We start from the raw sequence: 20946 nt of genomic DNA, 5'->3' as shown, positions 1-20946 counted from the left end.
ACTTAGAATGGTTTGAAATACCATGCATAGGTATTTATGGTGGACACTTTGGAATAACTTGGTTTTCAAGGATTTGGAAGCACGAGCAGCATTCCCGCTCAGTACAAGTGAAGGCTAGCAATAGACTAGGAAGCGACAATCAAGAGAGCAATAACCGTCATAATCATGCTTGCGACAAAATAAAATTAACGGAGGCATAAAAGTGATACAAGAACTCTGAAGCAAAGTACATCATCGAGGCTTAATTGACTTTTTGTTTTTCATTCATATGCATGCGTGAGCATGTGCCAAGTCAATTCAAATGAATTATTCAGAGGAGGATACCACAATGTCATACCTATGTATGAATAAAACAATGCAAGCAAATATTTATGACATGCTACTCATTATTAATAAATTGGAGCTAAACATGAGAGATCATTAACTACTAGACTTTACTTAAATGACATATACCTCACATGAACCAACTAAGGACGCTCACATGGATGAGTATATGTACAAAAATGAAAACAAATAGAGTTCATACCAGCCTCTCACCATAGTCGAGTTGTCGTAGATCGTCATTATTGCCTTTCACTTGTGTGGCTTGAATAATATGAAATGAAAACCACTCTCCAACCACCGGAGACCGTTGAACTCCATAATAAACTTTACAAAACCGAAGAAGAAAAACAATTATGTTTGGTGTTTTCAAATTGGAAACAAGAACAAAAGAAAACAAGCAAACAAAGCAAAATCTTTTTGGATATTTGAATAGCAACCCGAATTCAAAACTAAGCAAACTAATACTAAATACTAAATAAATAAATAGAGAGAAACAACATAAATATTTTTGGTCTTTTCGTGTTTTGGAAAATAGAAATAAACAACAAGCAACAAAACGAAAAAAAAGAAAATCGAAACATGGATATACAAAGTACCGACAAGACATGATATGTAAATGAGTGAGATATCGATGTACCTCCCCCCAAACTTAGGCTTTTGGCCTAAGTGGAGATCAACCCCACGGTGCCCATGAGGTGGCGCCTCCGTAATATGATGAAGGAGGATCCTGTCCTTGGTACAAGCTGGAGGACGCACCAGGATACGTGACAGTATACCCGTCAGAGGACTCGGCGTCCTCGGAGTCGTGCTGCTGGTGAAAACCAAGTATCCTCAGCTGCTCATCCACCTCCTCCTTGGAGCGCGACCACGGCCTCCTGCGAACACTGAACAAATCGGCCTGCGGCAAAGGGATTTTCCTCTCATCCTCGTCAATAAACAACATTCTATAGACAATATTTTCTAAATTAGAGTTAGTTGTGACAAATTGGTGACCCTTAATGCGTTGTGCGTACGTAATAGAACTACTCCCTCCGTCCCAAAATATAAGGCGCCTAAGGATTAGTCAAAAGTCAACATTTTTTAAGTTTGACCAAGTTTATACACAAAAATATAAATATTTACAATACTAAACCAACATCAATAGATTCTTCATCAAGTATATTTTCTTAATATGTCCATTCGATATTGTAGATGTAAATATATTTTTCTAAATATTTAGTCAAAGTTTGTAATGTTTGACTTTTGACCAATCCTTAGACGCCTTATATTTTGGGATGGAGGGAGTACATCGTTGTTACAATGTTAACTACTCCCTGCGTTTCATGATATAAGACATATCTATCTCTACTATATTAAAGGGCTAGAGGTGGTGTCCCATGGTACGTCGCTCCCCCTCTCCGTCTAGCGCTGGAAAAAATTGTTTGCCTCCGCTCCAGCACGGCTAATGACCCCCACCTCTCCTAAATCATCGCTGCAAACCATTCCATCTTTTTTTTTAGAACAAAACCGTTCCATCTGGAGAAATCTCTCCCTCTCCCGAGCCAACCCTACACACCAAATCTGCATCAACTGCGCGTCCCTCGGCCTCCCGTCAGCGGCCCGGCGGCGGGCACATAGCAGCAGCCCGAAGGTGGATGTGCCGGTGAAGTCCGTCTCACTGCTCTGGAGTCTCGCACGACCGAACATTTTCCTGCGTGAGGCACTGAGGCCCGCCCTACATCGCCGTGCTTCAGTTAGATAACAACATCGCCGCGAAGCTACCGCATGCGACGTCTCTGCTCGTCCCCTCCCGCATGCGGCATGCCCCACACACTGCTTCCAGGGCCGCAGTTCTCTTCCTTCACCATCCGGCCAGCCACCGATGACCGATCCCTTCCTCACTCCTGGGTTGAGAACAGCCCACTCCTACGCCACCTCGTATCCTATCATCGTCAACTACGGCGACACGAGCTCGCGTCGACGCCATCACGCTGATGCGGCAGCGGCGACGGCAGCGGTGCCACATTGTTGGGACTTTGGGAGTTGGGACTACAAGAACTGACTACAGGAATCATCCACCAGAGGAGTTGCTACAGAGGGTGAGACGGTCCTTTGTTTTCTTATCTTTTGGTGGTGTGGGAGGATTACTCCCTTTTTTCTGTCTCTGGTCTGACGGTGTGATTGCCTGATTAATAGTGCCTGTTGTTTCCGTATTCCCAGAATGAACGACGTGTCAAGCAAAGAGAAGATGAACCTGGAGCTTCAGAAGGTGAGGGACAAGTTCAAGATGTCCGAGAATGGCTGGTTCTGCTTTAGTTCAAAGTAAATATCCTCCCTTCACTTGCATAATACTTTACAGAAGTAGAACACACCGACTTTGCTAATATCGAGTTTTCATGCTGTCACTATTCCAACAAACACATTCCAAGGTGTGCCTCTTCAATCTGCTCGTCCACACGAAGTGTCAAAAAACCAGAACTGATCAGGGCTGGTCTCATTCTTCTGCAGATTTCTTCGACATACATAGATGATGATAGTTTTTACTCCCATTGCAATGATTTCAGTTCCATTTTCCGGCCATAGTTTGTGCTGCTTTGGAAACCTTGTCTGATGGTCTCTATCTTGTTCAAGACTTCCTATCAGCAATGCAATTATATTTCCCGGGTAGATCCTGCCAATGCTTTGTTTGCTACCAGATGACACATACATTGTTAGAGTTTGCTGAAGGTTCCCTTGTTGACTGAATGCACATGGCAAACATGCCTTTTTCTTCTCCAAACTGGCGCCGATTCACTATGCACCGTTGTTATCCAAGCGCTTCATAGTTTATGTGTTGCTTTCATATGCAACTAGGCTACCCATTTAGAAGACTTTGGTTGTGCCAAGAAAAGATGGAACAAGGGAATTGGTTTCTCACATACTCAATTGGTTTAGGAGTGTGGTCGCTTAGATGCAGTATGTAAAAATTCAGTTAACCCCTTAGATGTTCAAACAGGCTAGCACATACCAATGTAATGTTGCGCATGACAGCTCAGGAGCTTCTCGCTGAAGGTTTAGGAGTAAATGTCACGATATTTTCATGATAGCGCAGAGCTTGCAGTGGAGTGCCACGAAAGGAGACTAATTGCAGCCACATCTCAACTACAGTGGTGAAAACTATAGACCAATGTACTTATGTAAAAATCTGTAGTTTGGACCCTAAAAAAAGTAGAATATTATTGTTTCTGTAATACCATGTGATTATTTTTTATACATGTAGATTTTCACATACATTTTTCTAATATATTACGAGAGAAAATAAAATTGAGCCGTAGCAGAGCACGGGCATTCAACTAGTATCTAATAATAAATGGAGAAGTGTTTCCGTGGTTCGCTCTGTTTGGTTTCGTCCGTTGGCTTGATCCGTCATACTGGTAGCCTAGATGCGTTCGCTCGTGCGTCTCCCCAGTTCCCACACCGGACGGAACCACGCCAAAGGCAGGAGTCCCTGTTGATCTCGGTACAGTCCTGGTCTATCGAACCTGCACACGTTCGATCCAGCGACGTAGTGCATAACTAACGCAGCCTCTCGATCCAGCGACGTAGTGCATAACTAACGCAGCCTCGCTCTCCCTTTAGGTTGGTTTGTGTCGATCTCTTTCTCCGGAGAGTTCTACGCCGCCTCGAAGTCCAACTACAACCCGTCGATCGTGTCCTCAAATAAATAACCACACGATGCCCCCAAGTTTAGCTACACCTCCGAGCCAATCTATGGAGATTCCGTCGCTTCTCCGATGTGTCGGCATGCTCGACGAGGTCGATGACATGCAGTCGGCGGTTCGCCATAGCCTGCTACAACTACAACACGCCGTCAAACTACCGGTGCCGAGAGAAGTCGACAGCGCAGGGTGAGCGAGATCGCATTTCGTGCGAGCCGGAGCTGCCTGCACGCCATGGATATCAATTGATTAGAGGGTTGGCCAGGCGCGATTGATTCCTTTCTTGTCGGGTTTCGTCGGCGTACATTGGTGTGCAGAGCAGAAGTAGCTGACTGACGGCAAGCCGACGCGTCTTGGGAGCCGCGGGGTCAGGGGCACCTTGGCTTCTGCGAGTGTCCTCAGGTCGAAACCACGGAAGGGCGGCGCCATGGCCAAGAGTATGACATGGAGGAGCCGGCAGATGGCCGTCCTCCGCGGAGTCATCTTCTTCCCCTTCTTATTTTGGCTACGAGAGGCGTTGTGTGTTCTTCAACAGCAGGATGTCGTGGGGGATGTCGCCATCTATGTCGATCAACAACAGGATCGCAGCTTGGGCGCCTCTGCCGTACTGGGAATTGGCTGGAAATCGGTTGACCCCGCTAAGAGCATCGATCATTGTTGAGACCGAATTTCCGGCGGAGCACTCCTGTCTCCAACTACTACCAAGGTTCTGGCTTTGCTACTGAAGTACACAGAATCCCCAAGCTATCCTCAGTTGCAGGTGTTAGAGAGCTTGGACATGCAGAAGGGGCAATGCATGTGAGCATTTTTTTCGGTCGGCCGGAACCGGCTGTTTGCAATAAAAAATACCGAGTCTCTTGGGTATATTTCTGTATATTTCTTCTTCTATGCTGATTTTATTTTCAATGAATTTTTTCTAGCTGCAGAATGGTTTTTATTATTGACTATTCCTTCAAGAATTGTTGATTTGTGTTTTGTTTGATATGTGTTGAGAAGTAGGATTCTACTCTCCGAGCTTCAAACATAAGAATTCATTCTTTCTTGACTAGAGTGTTTCTCTAGAGAAAAGAAACAAAATACATGTGGAATACTTTTGGATATATGTTGCTAATGAGTATTTCAATTTTTCTAAACCAACAATTCTTTTTTTCTTCCGCAGCAACGTGCGGGCATTGTCCTAGTAATTGTTTAAAGTCAAACAACACAAATTTTGCCGAAGTTTTGAGAAAAAAAACTATCTTCGAACTTCACGCAGAGAACAGTCTACGTACAACACTCTCACCACCACTCAGATGTTGGCCACAGGTGCTGCCCACGCCAATGCCTCCTAGTATTGAAATATAATTGTTCAGATTTGAACTTACGTTGTGTTTGGATGCACGGAATTGAGTTTGGAATTGAATTTGGCTAGAAATTCCAAATCTAAGATAGAAAGGAAATGGCTTTAATTTGAATTCTGATGTTTGGGTGTGCTTGGAATTTGATATTGGAATCAAAGGGTGGTACCTAATTCCATTTCCTGTTTGGATGTAGAAATCATTGAATTGGATGATTTGTTAAGCTTAGACAATATAAACTTGTGTACATGTAAAAAAATAACATGTATATACATATTTATGTACACAGCTACATAAAGTTGTGCAATTTCTGTATGCAGTTTCTTAAAATCATCTTCTCTTCGGTTCAGTGCTTCTGCAGATCTTGAAAAAACCTGCCAGAGGAACAACATCTAGATCGAAAACTTGGCAAAAAAATTATCCCAAATAAGTAGTCCGATTGAATACATATATAACATTGCCAGACGACTCCATCGAATCTGATCCTCCTGGTAGAGAAATAAAAAACACCAAGCCTCTCCATCGGGCTTCCCAGAGTAGGTGGAAGATACACCCCATGGACAAAATCCAAGATTAGTTTGCCAGGGGGTTCATGGAGAGACAGCTCCTGCCGCCGTTAGCCCTACCACCGCTGTTCCCCTTCCAACACGGTTGCATCTAAGTTTAGGGGCAGGCTCACGAAGCGGATGATGGATTTTGGTTGCGAGCCTCAGAGGAGAGCGGGGATGGTGAGAGGAGGGCGGGGAAGGAGTGAGGAAGACGAGGCCGACGCCGGGTAACCTCCAGGCCGCATCGGGCGAGCGCTGCCGAGATTCGCTGGCTCTCGCGACGGGAGCGACGAAGCGGTATGCGGGACTCGTTTCCGTGCGTTTCCGAACTCGCACCCTTGGAATCTTTCCAGGCGGAGCAACACGCGCGGGAGGGTGGACTCGGAATTGGTTCTAGTTTCCAAGCCTTAATTCTATGGCCATCCAAACATGAAAATTGGGCCTAGCAAATTCCAATTCAGTTTCCGAGCCCTAATTCTGTGCATCCAAACACAGTGTTAGTCAATTCATCAAGCATACAGACAAGTGAGCGAGCCGGCGTTACCAGCGAAAAGTGGAGATAACGAGAGCCGTCAAAGGGCGCGAAAAGTTCCAACACCGAGCGCAAATTGTCCACCCGGCGATGTGACATATATTAGTACATTACAAGCCGAAGAAAATTCGAATAGCTCTAAAGTCCCACTACGATGCATAAACTCAAAACACAAACATCATGGAAGTTCTGATCAGCTTACTCAGCATCAATTGCTCACTTATTCAGCTTTTTGGTCCGAGGGGCTGACTGAGTGTAGCCATATAGTGATTCCAGAGCAAACATTCATCTACCTACGTCCCACACATGCCATGAGGTTGATCCACACATCATCCATCCCATCATAGAAACTCATTATTTGCTATCCCTCCGACCAAATACTCCACTTAACATACCAATTGGAGCAGCTTACCATTAAAGTTGTAGCGTATGGATTTGTGCTTGACCACCTGGATCCCGTCCTCAGCTGTATGCTCCAACTCCACACCCGTCAACACAGCAAAATTCTCATCGAGAAAGGGGTGGTTGTCGTAGACATGAAACTGCCTGGCGATGCAGAACCTGCCGTTATCAACACGCACAAGGTCAGACCTTAGCAGCTCCCAGTTCTGCGGGTTTGTAGCAATGTCTTCCTTCCAAACGCAGCACACAGTGGGCACTGCCCCATCTGCAGCCGCCACCGAGAGGTCTGAAGCACACAAGAACTGGTCATCTCGTCCACATGAGAATCCAAGCCAGCGATCAAGCTCAGGGACGTACTGAGCATCACCGCAGAATGGGAGCTCCCAGCTGCCAACTTTGCTCCACTCATGGCTGACCTTGTCAAAGGAGTAGGTACCAATGTCGTCACCCCTGGTAGACACCCAGATGTTGTCACGAACCACGGTGGAGGAGACGATTTTGGAAGCACAGCTATGCTCGTACCCAGACGTCTCCACGTAAGGGGGCAGTGGAAGAGAGTGCCAGTACCACCCTGGAAGACCAGGGACATCGGCTGGAGGTACACCATTGATGAGGGCTTGGAAGCAGGGTCGATAGGGCTGAAACCGGTCAGGCACGCGAGGGCACCTGTTGATGAGGTACAAGTCATCACCGAGGGTGATGGCGATGGAGTTAGCATTCCACCCATTCTTGAGCCTGGGCTTGCTGGAGAGCCTGTTCTGGCAGATGTCGTGAACAAGGACGATGCCATCCTGGTCTGCGCTGACAATCTTGTCCCTGCTGCTGCCAAAGGGCATGAACATAAGGTCCCCGCCATCTTCCTTGAGGATGGAAAGACTGAGTGTCCATGCAGGTTTAGGCAGCTCAGCTTCTTCCAGCGATGTCAGTGGCAGTGACCGTCGGTTCTGATTCTTTGGGTGGAAGAGACTCGACGATTTGATGCGGTGCATCCCGAAGGAGCCACTCCTGAATGTACCAAGTACCAGATTAACAAACTGGCGTTTCATCGTCAATCCCCCCTCGTCTTTCCTGACGGTTGGTATTGGCAAGCTGATTCTGAAAAGGCGAAAGAGATAATAAGTGTTCAACCTCCCCACGTCTCTTACTGTTAAAATCAAATGTGGAGAAACGAGAACCAGATCTGTACCCCTGCGGCCGTCTGTCAGAAGATCTAGATGTAAGTAACAACCGCCGGGATCTAAATTACCTACGCTTCTGCAGCTTAATACAGTATATTGAAGATCGCTACCTGCAGCCAAACATTCTCGTAAGTTCCGCTGGGAAGGAGGATATTTATACCGATAATTATTTACATAAGATGCTCAAAGAAGAGAGAAATCGATGTATTACCCTTTGAGCAAACCGAGCTGCGGTTGGACTGTATGGTCAAACAACGTCAGGCGAGGGGCACGGTGAGGTTTGCTGGAGCTAGCAACATGAACTCATGTGAAAACCGGCTAGGGGAAGCACGAGAGCTGCGGCGGCGGCGCAGAAACCTGATCTTGTTTCGCATCAAACCCTAGTTTTTTAGAAGATGCAGCGGCGGAGTGGATGGATCCTTCCAGGGCTCTCTATTAAAATCTCCATACATGGGCCCAATATTTGAGCGGTCTGTTTTTTCAGTTACCACTTACCAATGGGCCGGGCAAAATATTTGGTGCCATTGGGTTTTCTCATCTTCTATCCTTGCCATACTAGTCTTCACTAGAAAATAGAAGGATGAACCTGGATGCGCGAATATTGAAAAATGATATTTGAAAATCTTTTAAAAAAATACAATAATTTTTTATGTACATATTATGTTGATACTTAGTTGTATAAGTTTCACGGAAAAATACGATTGTATATAGCCTACACAAAAATGAAAAAAAAGTCCAAATAACTCCGTCGGAGCCACCGCCGGAGGAATCTCCACCTTCTCCAACTTCTTTCTCATCAACACCATGATCAAGGGGAGTAGTCCACCTCTGAACTATGGATTTTTGGCAATAGCTTGATCTATTACTCTTTTGTAAGCTGCCCAATATGATTATGGTCATCTTTTATCTCTAAAAAGGAACAGCCCACTACCTGATTTTCTTGCACATGCAAGCACTCCACATCATCACACCTCCACGTCACGTATATTTCCACGTCACAGTTAATAGACATCAATTGGTTGCATGTCTTCCGGAGAAGCCCAGCCCATTAATTCAGGTACTATCATCAAATTAACATGCCACTCCAGAATAATGCACACAAAATTTTGGTAAAATCACAGAGATTAAAGCTTTACTTTATAAAACTACAGAAATTGGATTCACTAAATTTGGGATTTTAAAACAATAGATAAGATTTTTATAAAATCAGAAATGACTTAGGGACCAAATAATTGGCCTAAATCTTTCTGTGAGTCACAAAAATACAGGCAGCATATCTACTGAAAGCTAATAATATGTAGAATACACATGCATTGGAATCAAACACAAATAAGTTTTTAAATATTTTAAAACATATTAATAATGCATAAACTAAAGCAATCCACTTTCAAGGCACACAGAGACCAGAGCATAACAAACCACTAACAAGTATACCAATAGATAGGTTCTGAAAAACGGGATCCACCAAAATTGGTTTGGCATTTTTCTGAGCTACAAATTAATTTTCACAAATTTTATGCTGAAAAGGCACTTTGTTTTGGTTATAAAATCTCCAGAAATAAAATATAGCTCAAAAAAAATATTTCCTCTGACCTGCTATACCCTAATATTATATCTACCAGAAGCACTTGGATTTTCCCCAAAACCCTTTTTATTTTTTGAAATAAAAAATCAAAGAATAGCTCTCTGGACAAAATTGATTTGCTAATCAAACAAGATCCATGAAGTTCCTGCATGTGAGACCCATGCCAAAATAAAGGGATTGACTTCTACTGAACAACAGAATTGACCTCATACAAAAAGGCCTCACAAAATTCACACACTTAACAAAATACAGAAACAACAACCTTTTAGAGGATTATTTATCAGCACAAATCTGAACTAGCAAACCACATGTACGCAATTTTATGTGGTCAAGAATTTTATTAGGAGCCTCCAAAATTTTGAATCAATCGGTTTGGGGCATCACAGAGTTTTTGGTTGATTAAAAGCTACATAATATAATCTGGCAGAAATCTGCAGAAAAAGAAAAGGGAAAAATATTCGGGCCGAAACCCAGAGTCAACCGGATCCGGCCCAGATCTTGACATGCAGCACGCGGGAGATGTGCTGGCTTGCGCCTCCGTGCGGGGCCTACCGGTATGGCGCCAGGCATGCGGCCGAGCTGCATGCATCCATCAGATCGCGATCTAACGATCGTCGTCGTGCCCGTCGGTGACGACCAAGGAACAGCGGCGCGATGGCGAGAATGGAGGAGGGTCAGAGGCTCACTGTGGGAGTTTGGGCGACGTTGGTGACGCATGGAATACGCGGAGGACGGTGGAGAATTCGTTGGGAACGGTGAGGCGGCGTGAGGCAGCTCCGCTCGGCCTCCCAATACGCGCGCCCGAGCTCCTGGACGCCGACATGGACAGCGACAGGGTCGACGGCGCCACAGAAGAACACGACGATGCCGGCCTCCACGTCTGTTCCTGGAAAAAAAATATGGGAGCCGGGTGAGGTGAGCTAAAGGAAGAGGAGGACGGAGACGCAGAGGGATAGAGAGGATGGGTTGGAGGCGATCGGCAGCCACTGCCACCACGAGAAACTCCCGTTCGGTCTCCACCTGCAAACGAGAGGAGAGAGCCACAGGGCTTGTACCTTGGGTGCCAGGAGTGATTCGGGATGGTTTTGATTTGGTCTGGAGAGGGAGAGGGCTCGGGGTCGAGTTAAAAGGAAAGGAGGCGCGGTGCACCATGGACAGCGAGCACGGAAGATATGGTCGGTGGAGAACGGACGCGATTGGGTGGAGAGGCGGTGCTATTGTGAACGGCAGCCAGAGGTGGGACATGTGCAGCCAAAAACAAAGAAAGGAGGTTGCGGAGTTGGTCGGGACGTGACACGTTCGAGTGTGGAGCGAGGTGTTTGATACGAATCAAACGATGAACCAAAGGTTACAGAGAGAGCTAGAGTGTTGGATAGGATCACGATATGTTGCCTTTAAGGTCCAAGGCTCAGGTAGGGCTGCAGAGAGGAGTGTTGTCGGGAACGTAGAGTGGTCATATCAATGCGGTGACCATCGGGTTAGCAACGACGAGGGAGAGAGTGTGAAGGGGCAGGGCGGCCTCGGGAGCGTGCACACAATAGATAGGTATTAGGGCTACCTCCTGGCGCGACCACTCGTGCAGGAGAGGTCAAGTCACCGTTGTCCAATAATGGCGTCCATCGAAAGAGAGAGAGAGAAGGGAGGGCTAGGGTTACATAGGCTTGTTTCTATGTCAGGAGGTACTTCACCATGGGCAATCACAATGTGGTTTACTGTAAGGATGATCATCAAGCGCTTGCCGTCAGCAGATCGAGCGAGGAACCACTCGTAAGGCTGATAATCCACCACCGGTGGCGGGATTACAAATGGCAGCTTCAGGTTTGCTGCAACATTAGAAATGGACAAACAGGGTGTTACTGGCAAACATATTTAAACAGAAGCATTATTCATCGTTCATTTTGTTCAGTCGGTATTCTGCGGCGGTTCTATTATCGTCTTCGTCAAGCATACATGATATAGCATTGACGAACTGAATGTGAACATCCGTTACTGGCTTTTTGTAGTAGATTCTGTCAACCAGTTGCTAGCTTCTATATATATCACTAGTAGTACATACATCCCGAAAGCATTTGAATATTAGACCATGTTGTACATTAACTTAGTGGTAAAGTATATTGTTCGGACCAGTACAAAATATAGGGAGTTAAAGTAACACTATTCAGAAGTTGGCATACCATATCTTGCATATGTCTCTCTAGCAAAGGGATCAGCCACTGACAAGTCATGTATCAATCAACTACGAACACCGTCCGGGCTGAACTTATCTAAGGATGGTAAATATCCAAACTGAAAATCAACATCTCTAGAAGCGGTGTTCTTCAGGTCTAGGCGCTTGAACTGGGTATCCCTCCAGATCTTGTTGTGATAATTTGTTACGCCAAAATTCATTACTTTGAGCATTCTAGTGTTCTGCATAAAGAACATGGAGACAATAACATCATTTCTCCTTCCTCGGTAGTCCGAAATCGAAATTTCTTTGACGTGGAGATCAAGACACTCAATGAGATAGGTTGGCTCATTATGCAGCACATGAACCTTATCGCCGGTTCTATAAAACTGCAAAGAGGTCAAATTAAGTAGTCGGTACAATAACAAAGTACTTCATAGCTCTCAACTAATGAATATCTCAGGTGAGTTGAATCATGTGTTTTTTTTTTGAAACCCAGGACTGTGAGGCAAAAAGCCCCACAGCAATTTATTAATATAAAAAACTTGGACCAAAGTCCAAGAGAAGAGTACAACTAACTAAGGAAAAAAGTACAACAAAAGAGCTGGAAAGGGCACTAAGGTAGAGACCTAATCCAACTCAACAGGCCATCCTTGTACTTAGCTTTGATTCTATATTGCAGCAAAGTCATGTCATGAATGAACTGACCCTTCCACTTAGTGAAAGAGCTTCTCTCCTGTCTAAAAATCTTCGCATTTCGGACAAGCCAAATATTCCAGCATGCTATGATTAACACTTCCATAAAGAAAGGCTGTCTAAAACTCCTCCTTGCATGATGCACTATTGACTGTATATCTCCCAGGGGCTGCCAATCAATCTGAAGATAAGACCAAATCCGAGCACTGAAGTTGCATTCAAAAAATAAATGCACTCTATCTTCATATGCCCTCAGCAAACATAACTCACAGTGTTTGTCATCAGTTACATTCCAATTCCTCCTCTGTAACAAATCCCTAGTGTTCAATCTGTCAGAAAGCAACAACCAAGCAAACACCTTAATTTTCATTACACAACAGGACTTCCACAGCCACAGATACACATTGGGCACCTGAATATGAGAATGAATATGATCATAAAACCCTTTTGCAGAGTAACTTTTCCCCCAACAGTAATTCCATTCATCATTCTTCTGTAACAAAGGGTTATCCTGCATTATAGTCTCCAGACTCTGTAACTCTTGATAAGCTTGCTGAGACATAGGCAAATAAAATATAGAATGCAAATCCTCCAGCTGATATACGGCAGAAACAGAGATGGCTTGCTGTAAGGCATATGAATGCAATCTTGGAAACCTAACACACATTGGTAATGCAGAATGTGCAACATCCCAATTATCATTCCAAAAAGAAATAGTATCTCCCCTTCCATGTGAAACCAGAGCCACTCCTCTAAAGTTGTCAACTTGCCTCAGTACATCCCTCCACCAAAAAGACCCAACCATATTTTCCTCATGTGGTAGTTTCCCTGGATAGTGAGCAGTCCATATTAATTGGACCCAAGGGATATCCCTTTTGTTATAAAACTTATCCAGAAATTTGATTAAGAGAGCTGCATTTTGCTTCTGAAAATTAATAATTCCTAGGCCTCCCTTTTTCTTTGGTTTACAAACCATTTCCCAGGCAGCTAAAGACTGTTTGGGTACCCCATCTTGATCCCTCCATAAGCACTGCCTAAGGATTCTGTCTAGTTGATTTGTGAGCCCTGGTGGCAGCTGTAAGGTACATAGAAAGTGTAATGGCATAGAGGACAGAGCTGAATTTATTAGTTGTAATCTGGCTCCTTGAGACAGAAAGCTAGAACTTGAGGTAAGTTTCCTTTCAAGCCTACACACTAGTGGGGATAGCTCAGCAATCGTTGGCCTTGTAGTCCCTAAGGGTAGTCCAAGATAAGTAAAGGGCATCTGACCTATCTGACAGCCAAATTCATCTGCCAACTCCTTGAGCAAATCATCCTCAACATTAATAGGAACCATCTGAGATTTATCAAAATTAATTCTCAACCCAGTAGAAAGAGAAAATTTCCTAAGGGTTTCCTTGAGCTCAATTAACTGTAGCTTATCAGCTGGCAAGATTAGCAATGTATTATCAACATATTGGATTATTGGAAAGTCCACATCATTTGTGATAATTGGTAAAGATAGAGTCCCTTGGACCACCATATCATTTACTGCAGACTGCAACATGACCCAAAGAGATAATATAATGGAGAAATTGGGTCTCCTTGCCTCACCCCTCTCCTACATTCAAACTGCTTCCCAGGAATGCCATTTAGCAAGATTGATGAAGTACCAGTAGACAGTATGAGCTTAGCCCAATTGATCCATTTGGTGTTAAACCCCTTGTACCTCATAACTTGCAAAATTGCCTCATGCTCAATAGTATCAAATGCTTTAGCAAAATCCAATTTAAGGATAATAATTGGCTTCTTGGACTGCTGGCAAAGAAACAAATATTCAAAAGCCCAGGCCAAACAATCCTGTATGGTCCTACCTCTCAAAAACCCATACTAATTTTTATGAATACAAGAAAGAATTTTCCCTTGGAGCCTATTAGCAGCCAATTTAGTCAGGAATTTGACACACACATTGGTCAGGGATATTGGCCTAAAATCATTCACATGTACTGGGCTTTGCTTTTTAGGCACCAAAGTGATATAAGAGCCATTTATATTCTTTAGTTGAATAGTCTCATTATGGAAATCAGCAGCCAGCTGGTAAAAATCATGCTTAATAATAGACCAACATCTCTTAACAAAGAGCCCATTAAATCCATCAGGCCCAGTAGCTCTATCCACAGGCATCTCCTTGATTACATCATCCATTTCCTTGCTCTCAAAACGCCTAGTAAGATCATCAAGCCCATCAACCCTTTGCAAAATTCTAGACAGCTCAAACTGCATAGAAATAGGTTCAGAGTGACCCATCCTATCTTTATACTCCTTCAAAAACATTCCTGCCATTAACTGATGATCAGTAACATCAGTACCATCAACATCTTTGAGCAAAGCAATAGAGTTTCTCCTAAACCTCTCTGTGGCCATGGCATGAAAGAATTTTGTATTGTCCTCCCCTTGTTATATCCATCTAATGGTACACCTTTTCTTCCAATAATTACACTCAGCTAATAAAAAATCAGACAAATGTAGCTTGACAATACTTCTAAAATTAAATTCCACTCTAAAAAGAGGTCTTTGCTCCTCCAAGGTATCCATAGCTAGGATTACTTCATTGCAACTTTTAATTAGTCCCTTTAATCTTGCCAAACTAAGGTGCCATTTTTTAAGCTCAAACCTTAACTGCTTGAATTTATCAGCAATGGCAGCAGTACTGTAACTCTTATTAGATCCTTTCCCCCAAGACTTGGCCACACAATCTTTGAAACCAGGCATATCTACCCAGTAATTATCAAATCTGAAGATTTTTGCTCTAGGGATATTAGTATCAATATTAATTACACAAGGCACATGATCAGAACCAATCTTGGCCAAAGGAAGCACCATGGTATTTGGGAAATCTGATATCCAATTAACACTGGTAAAAAACCAGTCAAGTTGTTCAAGTAATGGATCTCTCTGCATATTGGACCAAGTATAAGATCTCCCTTTGATTGGTAATTCTAGTAACCCCAAATGTCCAATAATCTCATTAAAAAGAAACATATCATTAATATCTCCCCCTGGTTTATTTCTATTCTCATGTGATCTGACAAAATTAAAGTCTCCCAAAAGGAGCCAGTTTGCTAATCTAGGTATTTGCAAGTTATAGAGCCAAGAAACAAAATTGTCCCTTTCAATACCATGACAAGGCCCATAAACACACACCAAGGTCCAATTATGATTGTTATGTTTAGAGGTGAAATTAACAATCAAACCAAATCTTTCAATATGTTGCAACACTCCTTGGAAAACAGAAGAATTCCAAACCACCAAAATTCCCCCAGAGGCACCTACTGATGGAGAGTATGCAAATGAATCAAACCTCTTGGGACAAAATTTCCTAATAAGTTTCCAGTCAAAAGATTCACACTTGGTTTCTTGCAAACAAATAATATCACATTCACTCTCATCAATTTTGGACCTGACCTCTCTTTGTCGCCCCTCAGCATTAATACCACGCACATTCCAACACAGAACACGCCATTTTCTTATAGATAACCGACTCATGATACACATAATAATAAAGAGAGGGTCCAATACTGACACATAATATCAGTCACATGAAACCAGAACAAAAGCTGGTAGTCTGAGGGAACAGCAATCCCAATAAGGAGCAAATAACTGTCATAGACCACACACACTGAATAAACATCACACCAAGCATAACCCAAAAGCTCACCCCACAAGGCATCATTACCACACACACTGACCAAAAGAAGAGGAGACACAACTCCTCCAACCATCCTGGAAGAGCTACTTATCATTGGAACCATATGTGGTTTTAGTTCCTTTTGGATCAGCTTCAAGCTGCTCCTTTGTCAACTTTTCTGGTGCAATGCCCAAAGCAGCCCCAACTCTCTGCATGACATGTAAGGGGGTGACTTAATCGATGCTCGGCATGTTCTGTGGATCCCTCCTTCTCCTCCTTATCTTTCATATCATCAGCCTCCTCTCGATGGAGAATTCACTAACAATGACTTAGCTCGCTTTTCTTCTTAATCTTTGGCTCAAGCTGTCAACATAGGTCAGTGGCCTGTACCCTTCCTTATTAAGACAACCTTCTAGTAAACCTTCTTTCGTATTAACCGTACCACATGAGTGGCACTTCTCTTATTCCTTCTTTTCTTTGGAGTGGAAAGGGTCATAGACACATCCACCGTCGGCACGTAAGGTACATCAGCAACTTTCTTCTGCTGCTCATCATCATGCAGCAATATACTGGGGCTCATACCCATCTTACTCCTACCCCATATAGACTTATCAATAAAAGCAAATACTGATCCTTGCACTGGAGCAGCAATAAACTTGGACAACATAACATGCAATAAGTTGCCCTTTAGTCTATTCCATTTCATCAGAGGTGGTAGATCAGGCCCAATAAAGCAAAGGGACAATTCACAGTGCATAATCTGGACATTAACATTGACATTACCATGCTGCAGCTGCTGTGGCACTTCCATAGCCAACATGTTAACTGATGAACCAGAGGAATCAGATAAATTGACCACCATAGACTCCTGCTCCTCTTGCTGCAAGTCATCCATCTGAACAGGCTGATTCCCATTATCTTGTCCTGCTGCATTATCTGGAAAATCTTGCACTGCATCCCATCCAATCTCAGGGTACTGGGGATTCACAAACAGATTCTGATTTGGCATAAGTTCACCAGGGAAAGGATGTGGATTGCCATCCAGAGGCATAGGGTCCTCATCAGCTGGCAGGACCTCAGCAAAATCAGCTGTAAGAATATAAACAGGGGCAGTCCAAGATTCCTTAACTCCACCAATAGATGCAAATTTCCCAAACACTACATCCCTAGGAACCAGCTGAGGCGAAGGGAATGAGGCATAAACAAGAACTCTGTCCTTCACTGGATCATTGCTATTCCAGGTATGGTATTGACCAAATGTAGCAACAGCATTAGCAATATCAAGATTATTACGATAATCTGGATGTACCCCCAAGAACATAAGCCATCCCCTTCGAAACCCTATCATTGCACGATGATTCTGGGGTGCTTCTCCAACATGCAAGAACCGTAGCGATCTATTTTGAATCTGATATTGCCCATGCTGGACCAGTGCATTAACAGAATTGGGGCTACTAATCTCATACATGCCAACACCAAACAGACTAGGCTGAATAGAAAGGACATGGCGCTGCAATGGACCAACCAAGAAGGTGTGCACCTGTTCCCTCCAAAACTCCTCCCCATAAGGTGGCGGCGGAGGATCAACTGTAGCAATGCAGTAAGATTGATGCTGCGGCGGCGGATCTTGCGCGGCATAGTAGAAGGTGCGAGGGAGCCGAGTTGGACCACCGTCAATGATCTGATGCCCCCACGGAAGCCATGGCAGAGGATCAACTTCAAAGTTCGCCATTGAAGGAGGCGAAGCAACAGAGGAAGGAGAAGGTGGCGAACAGCGTGGACTCTGCACATTGGCTAGAGCCTCCGGCAAATTTAATACCGAAGCACCTGTCTTGGAAGATGAACCGACAAGCTCATCTGTCGGCCCATTAACAGAAACCTTGTCCGAGCCCAACTCCCCTTCTTTAGCTACTTTTGGAACCCAACACTTACCCAAAAGGGCCTTAGTAGACAAACAATTCCTTTTAATATGTCCATAATTGAAACAGCCTCGGCAACGGATGTTATTAATACAATCTTTTGTAGCATGTTTCATACTTAGGCATCTTTGACATTTCCAAACCTGAAACACCATCTCATCCACCATTTGATTAAAAGGATCCATGCCCTCCTTAACATGTTCAGCCCCTTCATTGATATTAACATTATTTAGCTCTTGGTTTGCTTCAGTGACAGTGGGTGCACCATCTTCCTCTCTTATCTTTTCTTGATGGATTGGCATGGTATGACTGGAGTAGACCTGGTTTCATACAAGTGCAAATTATCTTTCCCAGAAATATCAGCAGCATAACCCTTCTTAGCTTCATAGTGAATTTCTTCAGCAAAAACAAGCTTCTTATTAACTGGAGCCGTGTGTTTAAGAGCTGGCTTTGGGACAGGAAGATTCAGTGCATTCATACCCATATTAACCCTTCTCCTGGAGGGACTAACTAGGGTCCACTGCTGATTATTATCCTGCTGCCAACTTGCAAATTCTCTCTTCCAATTAGGACCTCCATTACTCCACAAGTGAAAATAACATTTGAATTTTTCAGCAATAAAAATCCTCTTTTGGATGATATAGAAGCCAACCTCTTTGCTAGCCACTCTAAATGAGAAGACTCTATCTCTCAGCTGGGTAACAAAGAGAGAACCACAAAAGCCACCCAAGGCTGCCTCCAAGGCTAAAGCCATAGTTTCTTCTGCCATTCTGAAAGTTGCTCTCCCAAAAGAAACCACTAAAGAGAAATAATTCTTCCCATTTAAAGGGTGAACAGTACTTGAAAACCTTCTCAAAACCTCTTTGGCAAAATTTTCTCCAGCTTTAAAATCTAACCCAAGAGTGAGAGCAGTATGCATGGCAAAAGAGGGACTTGAAATATGGGATTCAGAAACCACAGGCCTAGGAGTGGCAGGAACATCATCCAGGACTTCAGTAGGAGGAATAACCTTCTTCACTGACTCAACAGAATCCTTCTGATGATCCATGTGGTCTTTCATCCCAGTAGAAACAATTTTAGAATGAACCCGAACCACATGATACTGAAAGCTCACCTTGGTACCTGACTTGTAGGAAGGTTTCACCCGAATTACTTGAACACCAATTGGTTCATCTTTAGCATTGATCAGAACGAGCCAACCCTTGGAGGACCAGAATTCCAGGGTACCATCATAAAACTTCATACGTCCACGATCTAGATCTTTCCTTGTAGAATAAGTAATCTTCCAGATCAGAACGTTCTCCCCACTCCGATCATCATGCGGACTAGGTTGGCCAGATCGTAGATCCTCAGAAATAGGATGATCATGAACATTCAGACGTGAGATCTGTGCAACAACTTCCACAAGATGACAAGGGAACTCCATCGACATACCCACCGAGATGCAATCATTAGAAGATATGATCTTGGCGTCTACAGTTATACCATCTGCATCTAGGAGAACTAGGTGGCGACGATCAGAGTGGAGAAGGATGTTACCAGAGTAGATCGACTTACACTTCTTCTGCAGCAACGTGGAATACTTTACTGCCCATCTTTCAGCTATAAGATCCAAACTGTCCCCCTCCAGATGATCTTCTTGGGTTGGATCGGCAGACATCACCTTCGAAGAGATCGCCGAAGCAGACATGGGATCCGGGTGAGAAAACGTTGAAAAGGATGTGGATGTGTAGAGAATGGAACGCCGGAGAGGATGATTGGATTGGAAATGGAGGATCACCAGAGATCAATGAGACCGCCGGTGGAAAGGGTTCTAGGGTTTAGGTGGCGACGTGGAGGGAGCCATAGTGGACTTTGCATTATGAGACCTAATAATAAGTTGCTTGTTGAGCGGTGGGAAATCTAGTTGAATCATGTGTTCACTGAGGACCGTGGAACAACATAATCCCCTGACACGTTCCTATTTGATAGATGCACTTTTTTACATCTGTTATTGTCATTGTAAAGTTGGGGAAAGGTTACCAACATGGGAAACTCCAATCCGCAACTAGTTGCGGGTGCACCCCATTTTTCTTTTGACACTTCCAAGTTTCCAAAAAAATGTAAACTAAAATTCTGGACATACATTATGTTCTATCATGTGCGTCTGTGAAGTTTCATCCAAAAATATGATAATATGTGATCTACACAAAAAAAGAACAAATGATGTGTAAATTGTAAGTCACACTATTTACATAAGTCTTCTCTTTTTTTACACAGATCACATATTATCATGTGTTTATATGAAACTTCGCAGATGCACAAGATACAACACATTGTATGACAAGAATTTTAGTTTTGAACCAACATAATATAACTCCATTGTGGATGTTCTTCTAGTACAAAATATTGTTCAACTGATCTAGGCTAATAACAGGTTAACTCCATGTAACTCTACACTTTTTGCTCATAGTGGTAAACAGTTAACAACAACGAATTTCCCTTGATATATAGCTTCTCCGTGCAGGGAAAGCATCTAAGAAATGCAAGTAGTTCATCCATATGAGGGCCGTCAGATTTTAGAACCAAGTTCTTCACTGTGCGCAGAGAATGTTCCAAGCTTATGGGCATCATCCTCTACAAGACAATGGTACATATGTCAAAAAAATAACAAAAATGTGAGTTAATTCAACAAGAAGAAGGCTATTTTACCAAAAAGTTTATGCGTCCAATAAAAAGTTGGCAGCTAGGGTACGACGCAAAGCCCAACACCATCAACTTTGGTGCGTTCGTGACCTCGATTAGTAGTGGAACTGAAGGGTTCGTTGCATAGAAGAAGAAAAATTCCTACCGCAAAGATGAATAAATCCAAGATCTAATCTATGGAAAAGCCAAGATCTAATCTACAAGATCGAAGCAACGAGATGGAGATGAG

At 43.6% G+C, this 20946-nt stretch overlaps 2 protein-coding genes across 2 annotated transcripts; both read right to left on the bottom strand.

Annotated features, from left to right (window-relative positions):
- Positions 1-6412: 6412 nt before the first annotated feature.
- Positions 6413-8405, bottom strand: LOC127295459 (uncharacterized). Its single transcript, XM_051325415.1, has 3 exons — positions 8210-8405; positions 8007-8108; positions 6413-7915 (listed from the first exon to the last, which is right to left on the bottom strand). The coding sequence occupies exon 3, from the start codon at positions 7864-7866 to the stop codon at positions 6805-6807; it is 1062 nt and encodes a 353-aa protein (XP_051181375.1). The 5' UTR covers positions 7867-7915; positions 8007-8108; positions 8210-8405; the 3' UTR covers positions 6413-6804.
- Positions 8406-10265: 1860 nt separating this feature from the next.
- On the bottom strand, positions 10266-14849 carry LOC139830157 (uncharacterized). Its single transcript, XM_071818156.1, has 5 exons — positions 14454-14849; positions 14040-14243; positions 13716-13983; positions 11267-11406; positions 10266-10469 (listed from the first exon to the last, which is right to left on the bottom strand). The coding sequence occupies exons 1-5, from the start codon at positions 14847-14849 to the stop codon at positions 10266-10268; spliced, it is 1212 nt and encodes a 403-aa protein (XP_071674257.1).
- Between the last annotated feature and the right edge of the window lie 6097 nt (positions 14850-20946).

The sequence above is a fragment of the Lolium perenne genome, chromosome 4, assembly GCF_019359855.2.
Source record: "Lolium perenne isolate Kyuss_39 chromosome 4, Kyuss_2.0, whole genome shotgun sequence".
Classification (NCBI taxonomy): domain Eukaryota; kingdom Viridiplantae; phylum Streptophyta; class Magnoliopsida; order Poales; family Poaceae; genus Lolium; species Lolium perenne.
Note: the sequence above shows the minus strand (reverse complement) of the source record. Positions and strands in the feature narration are given on the sequence as shown.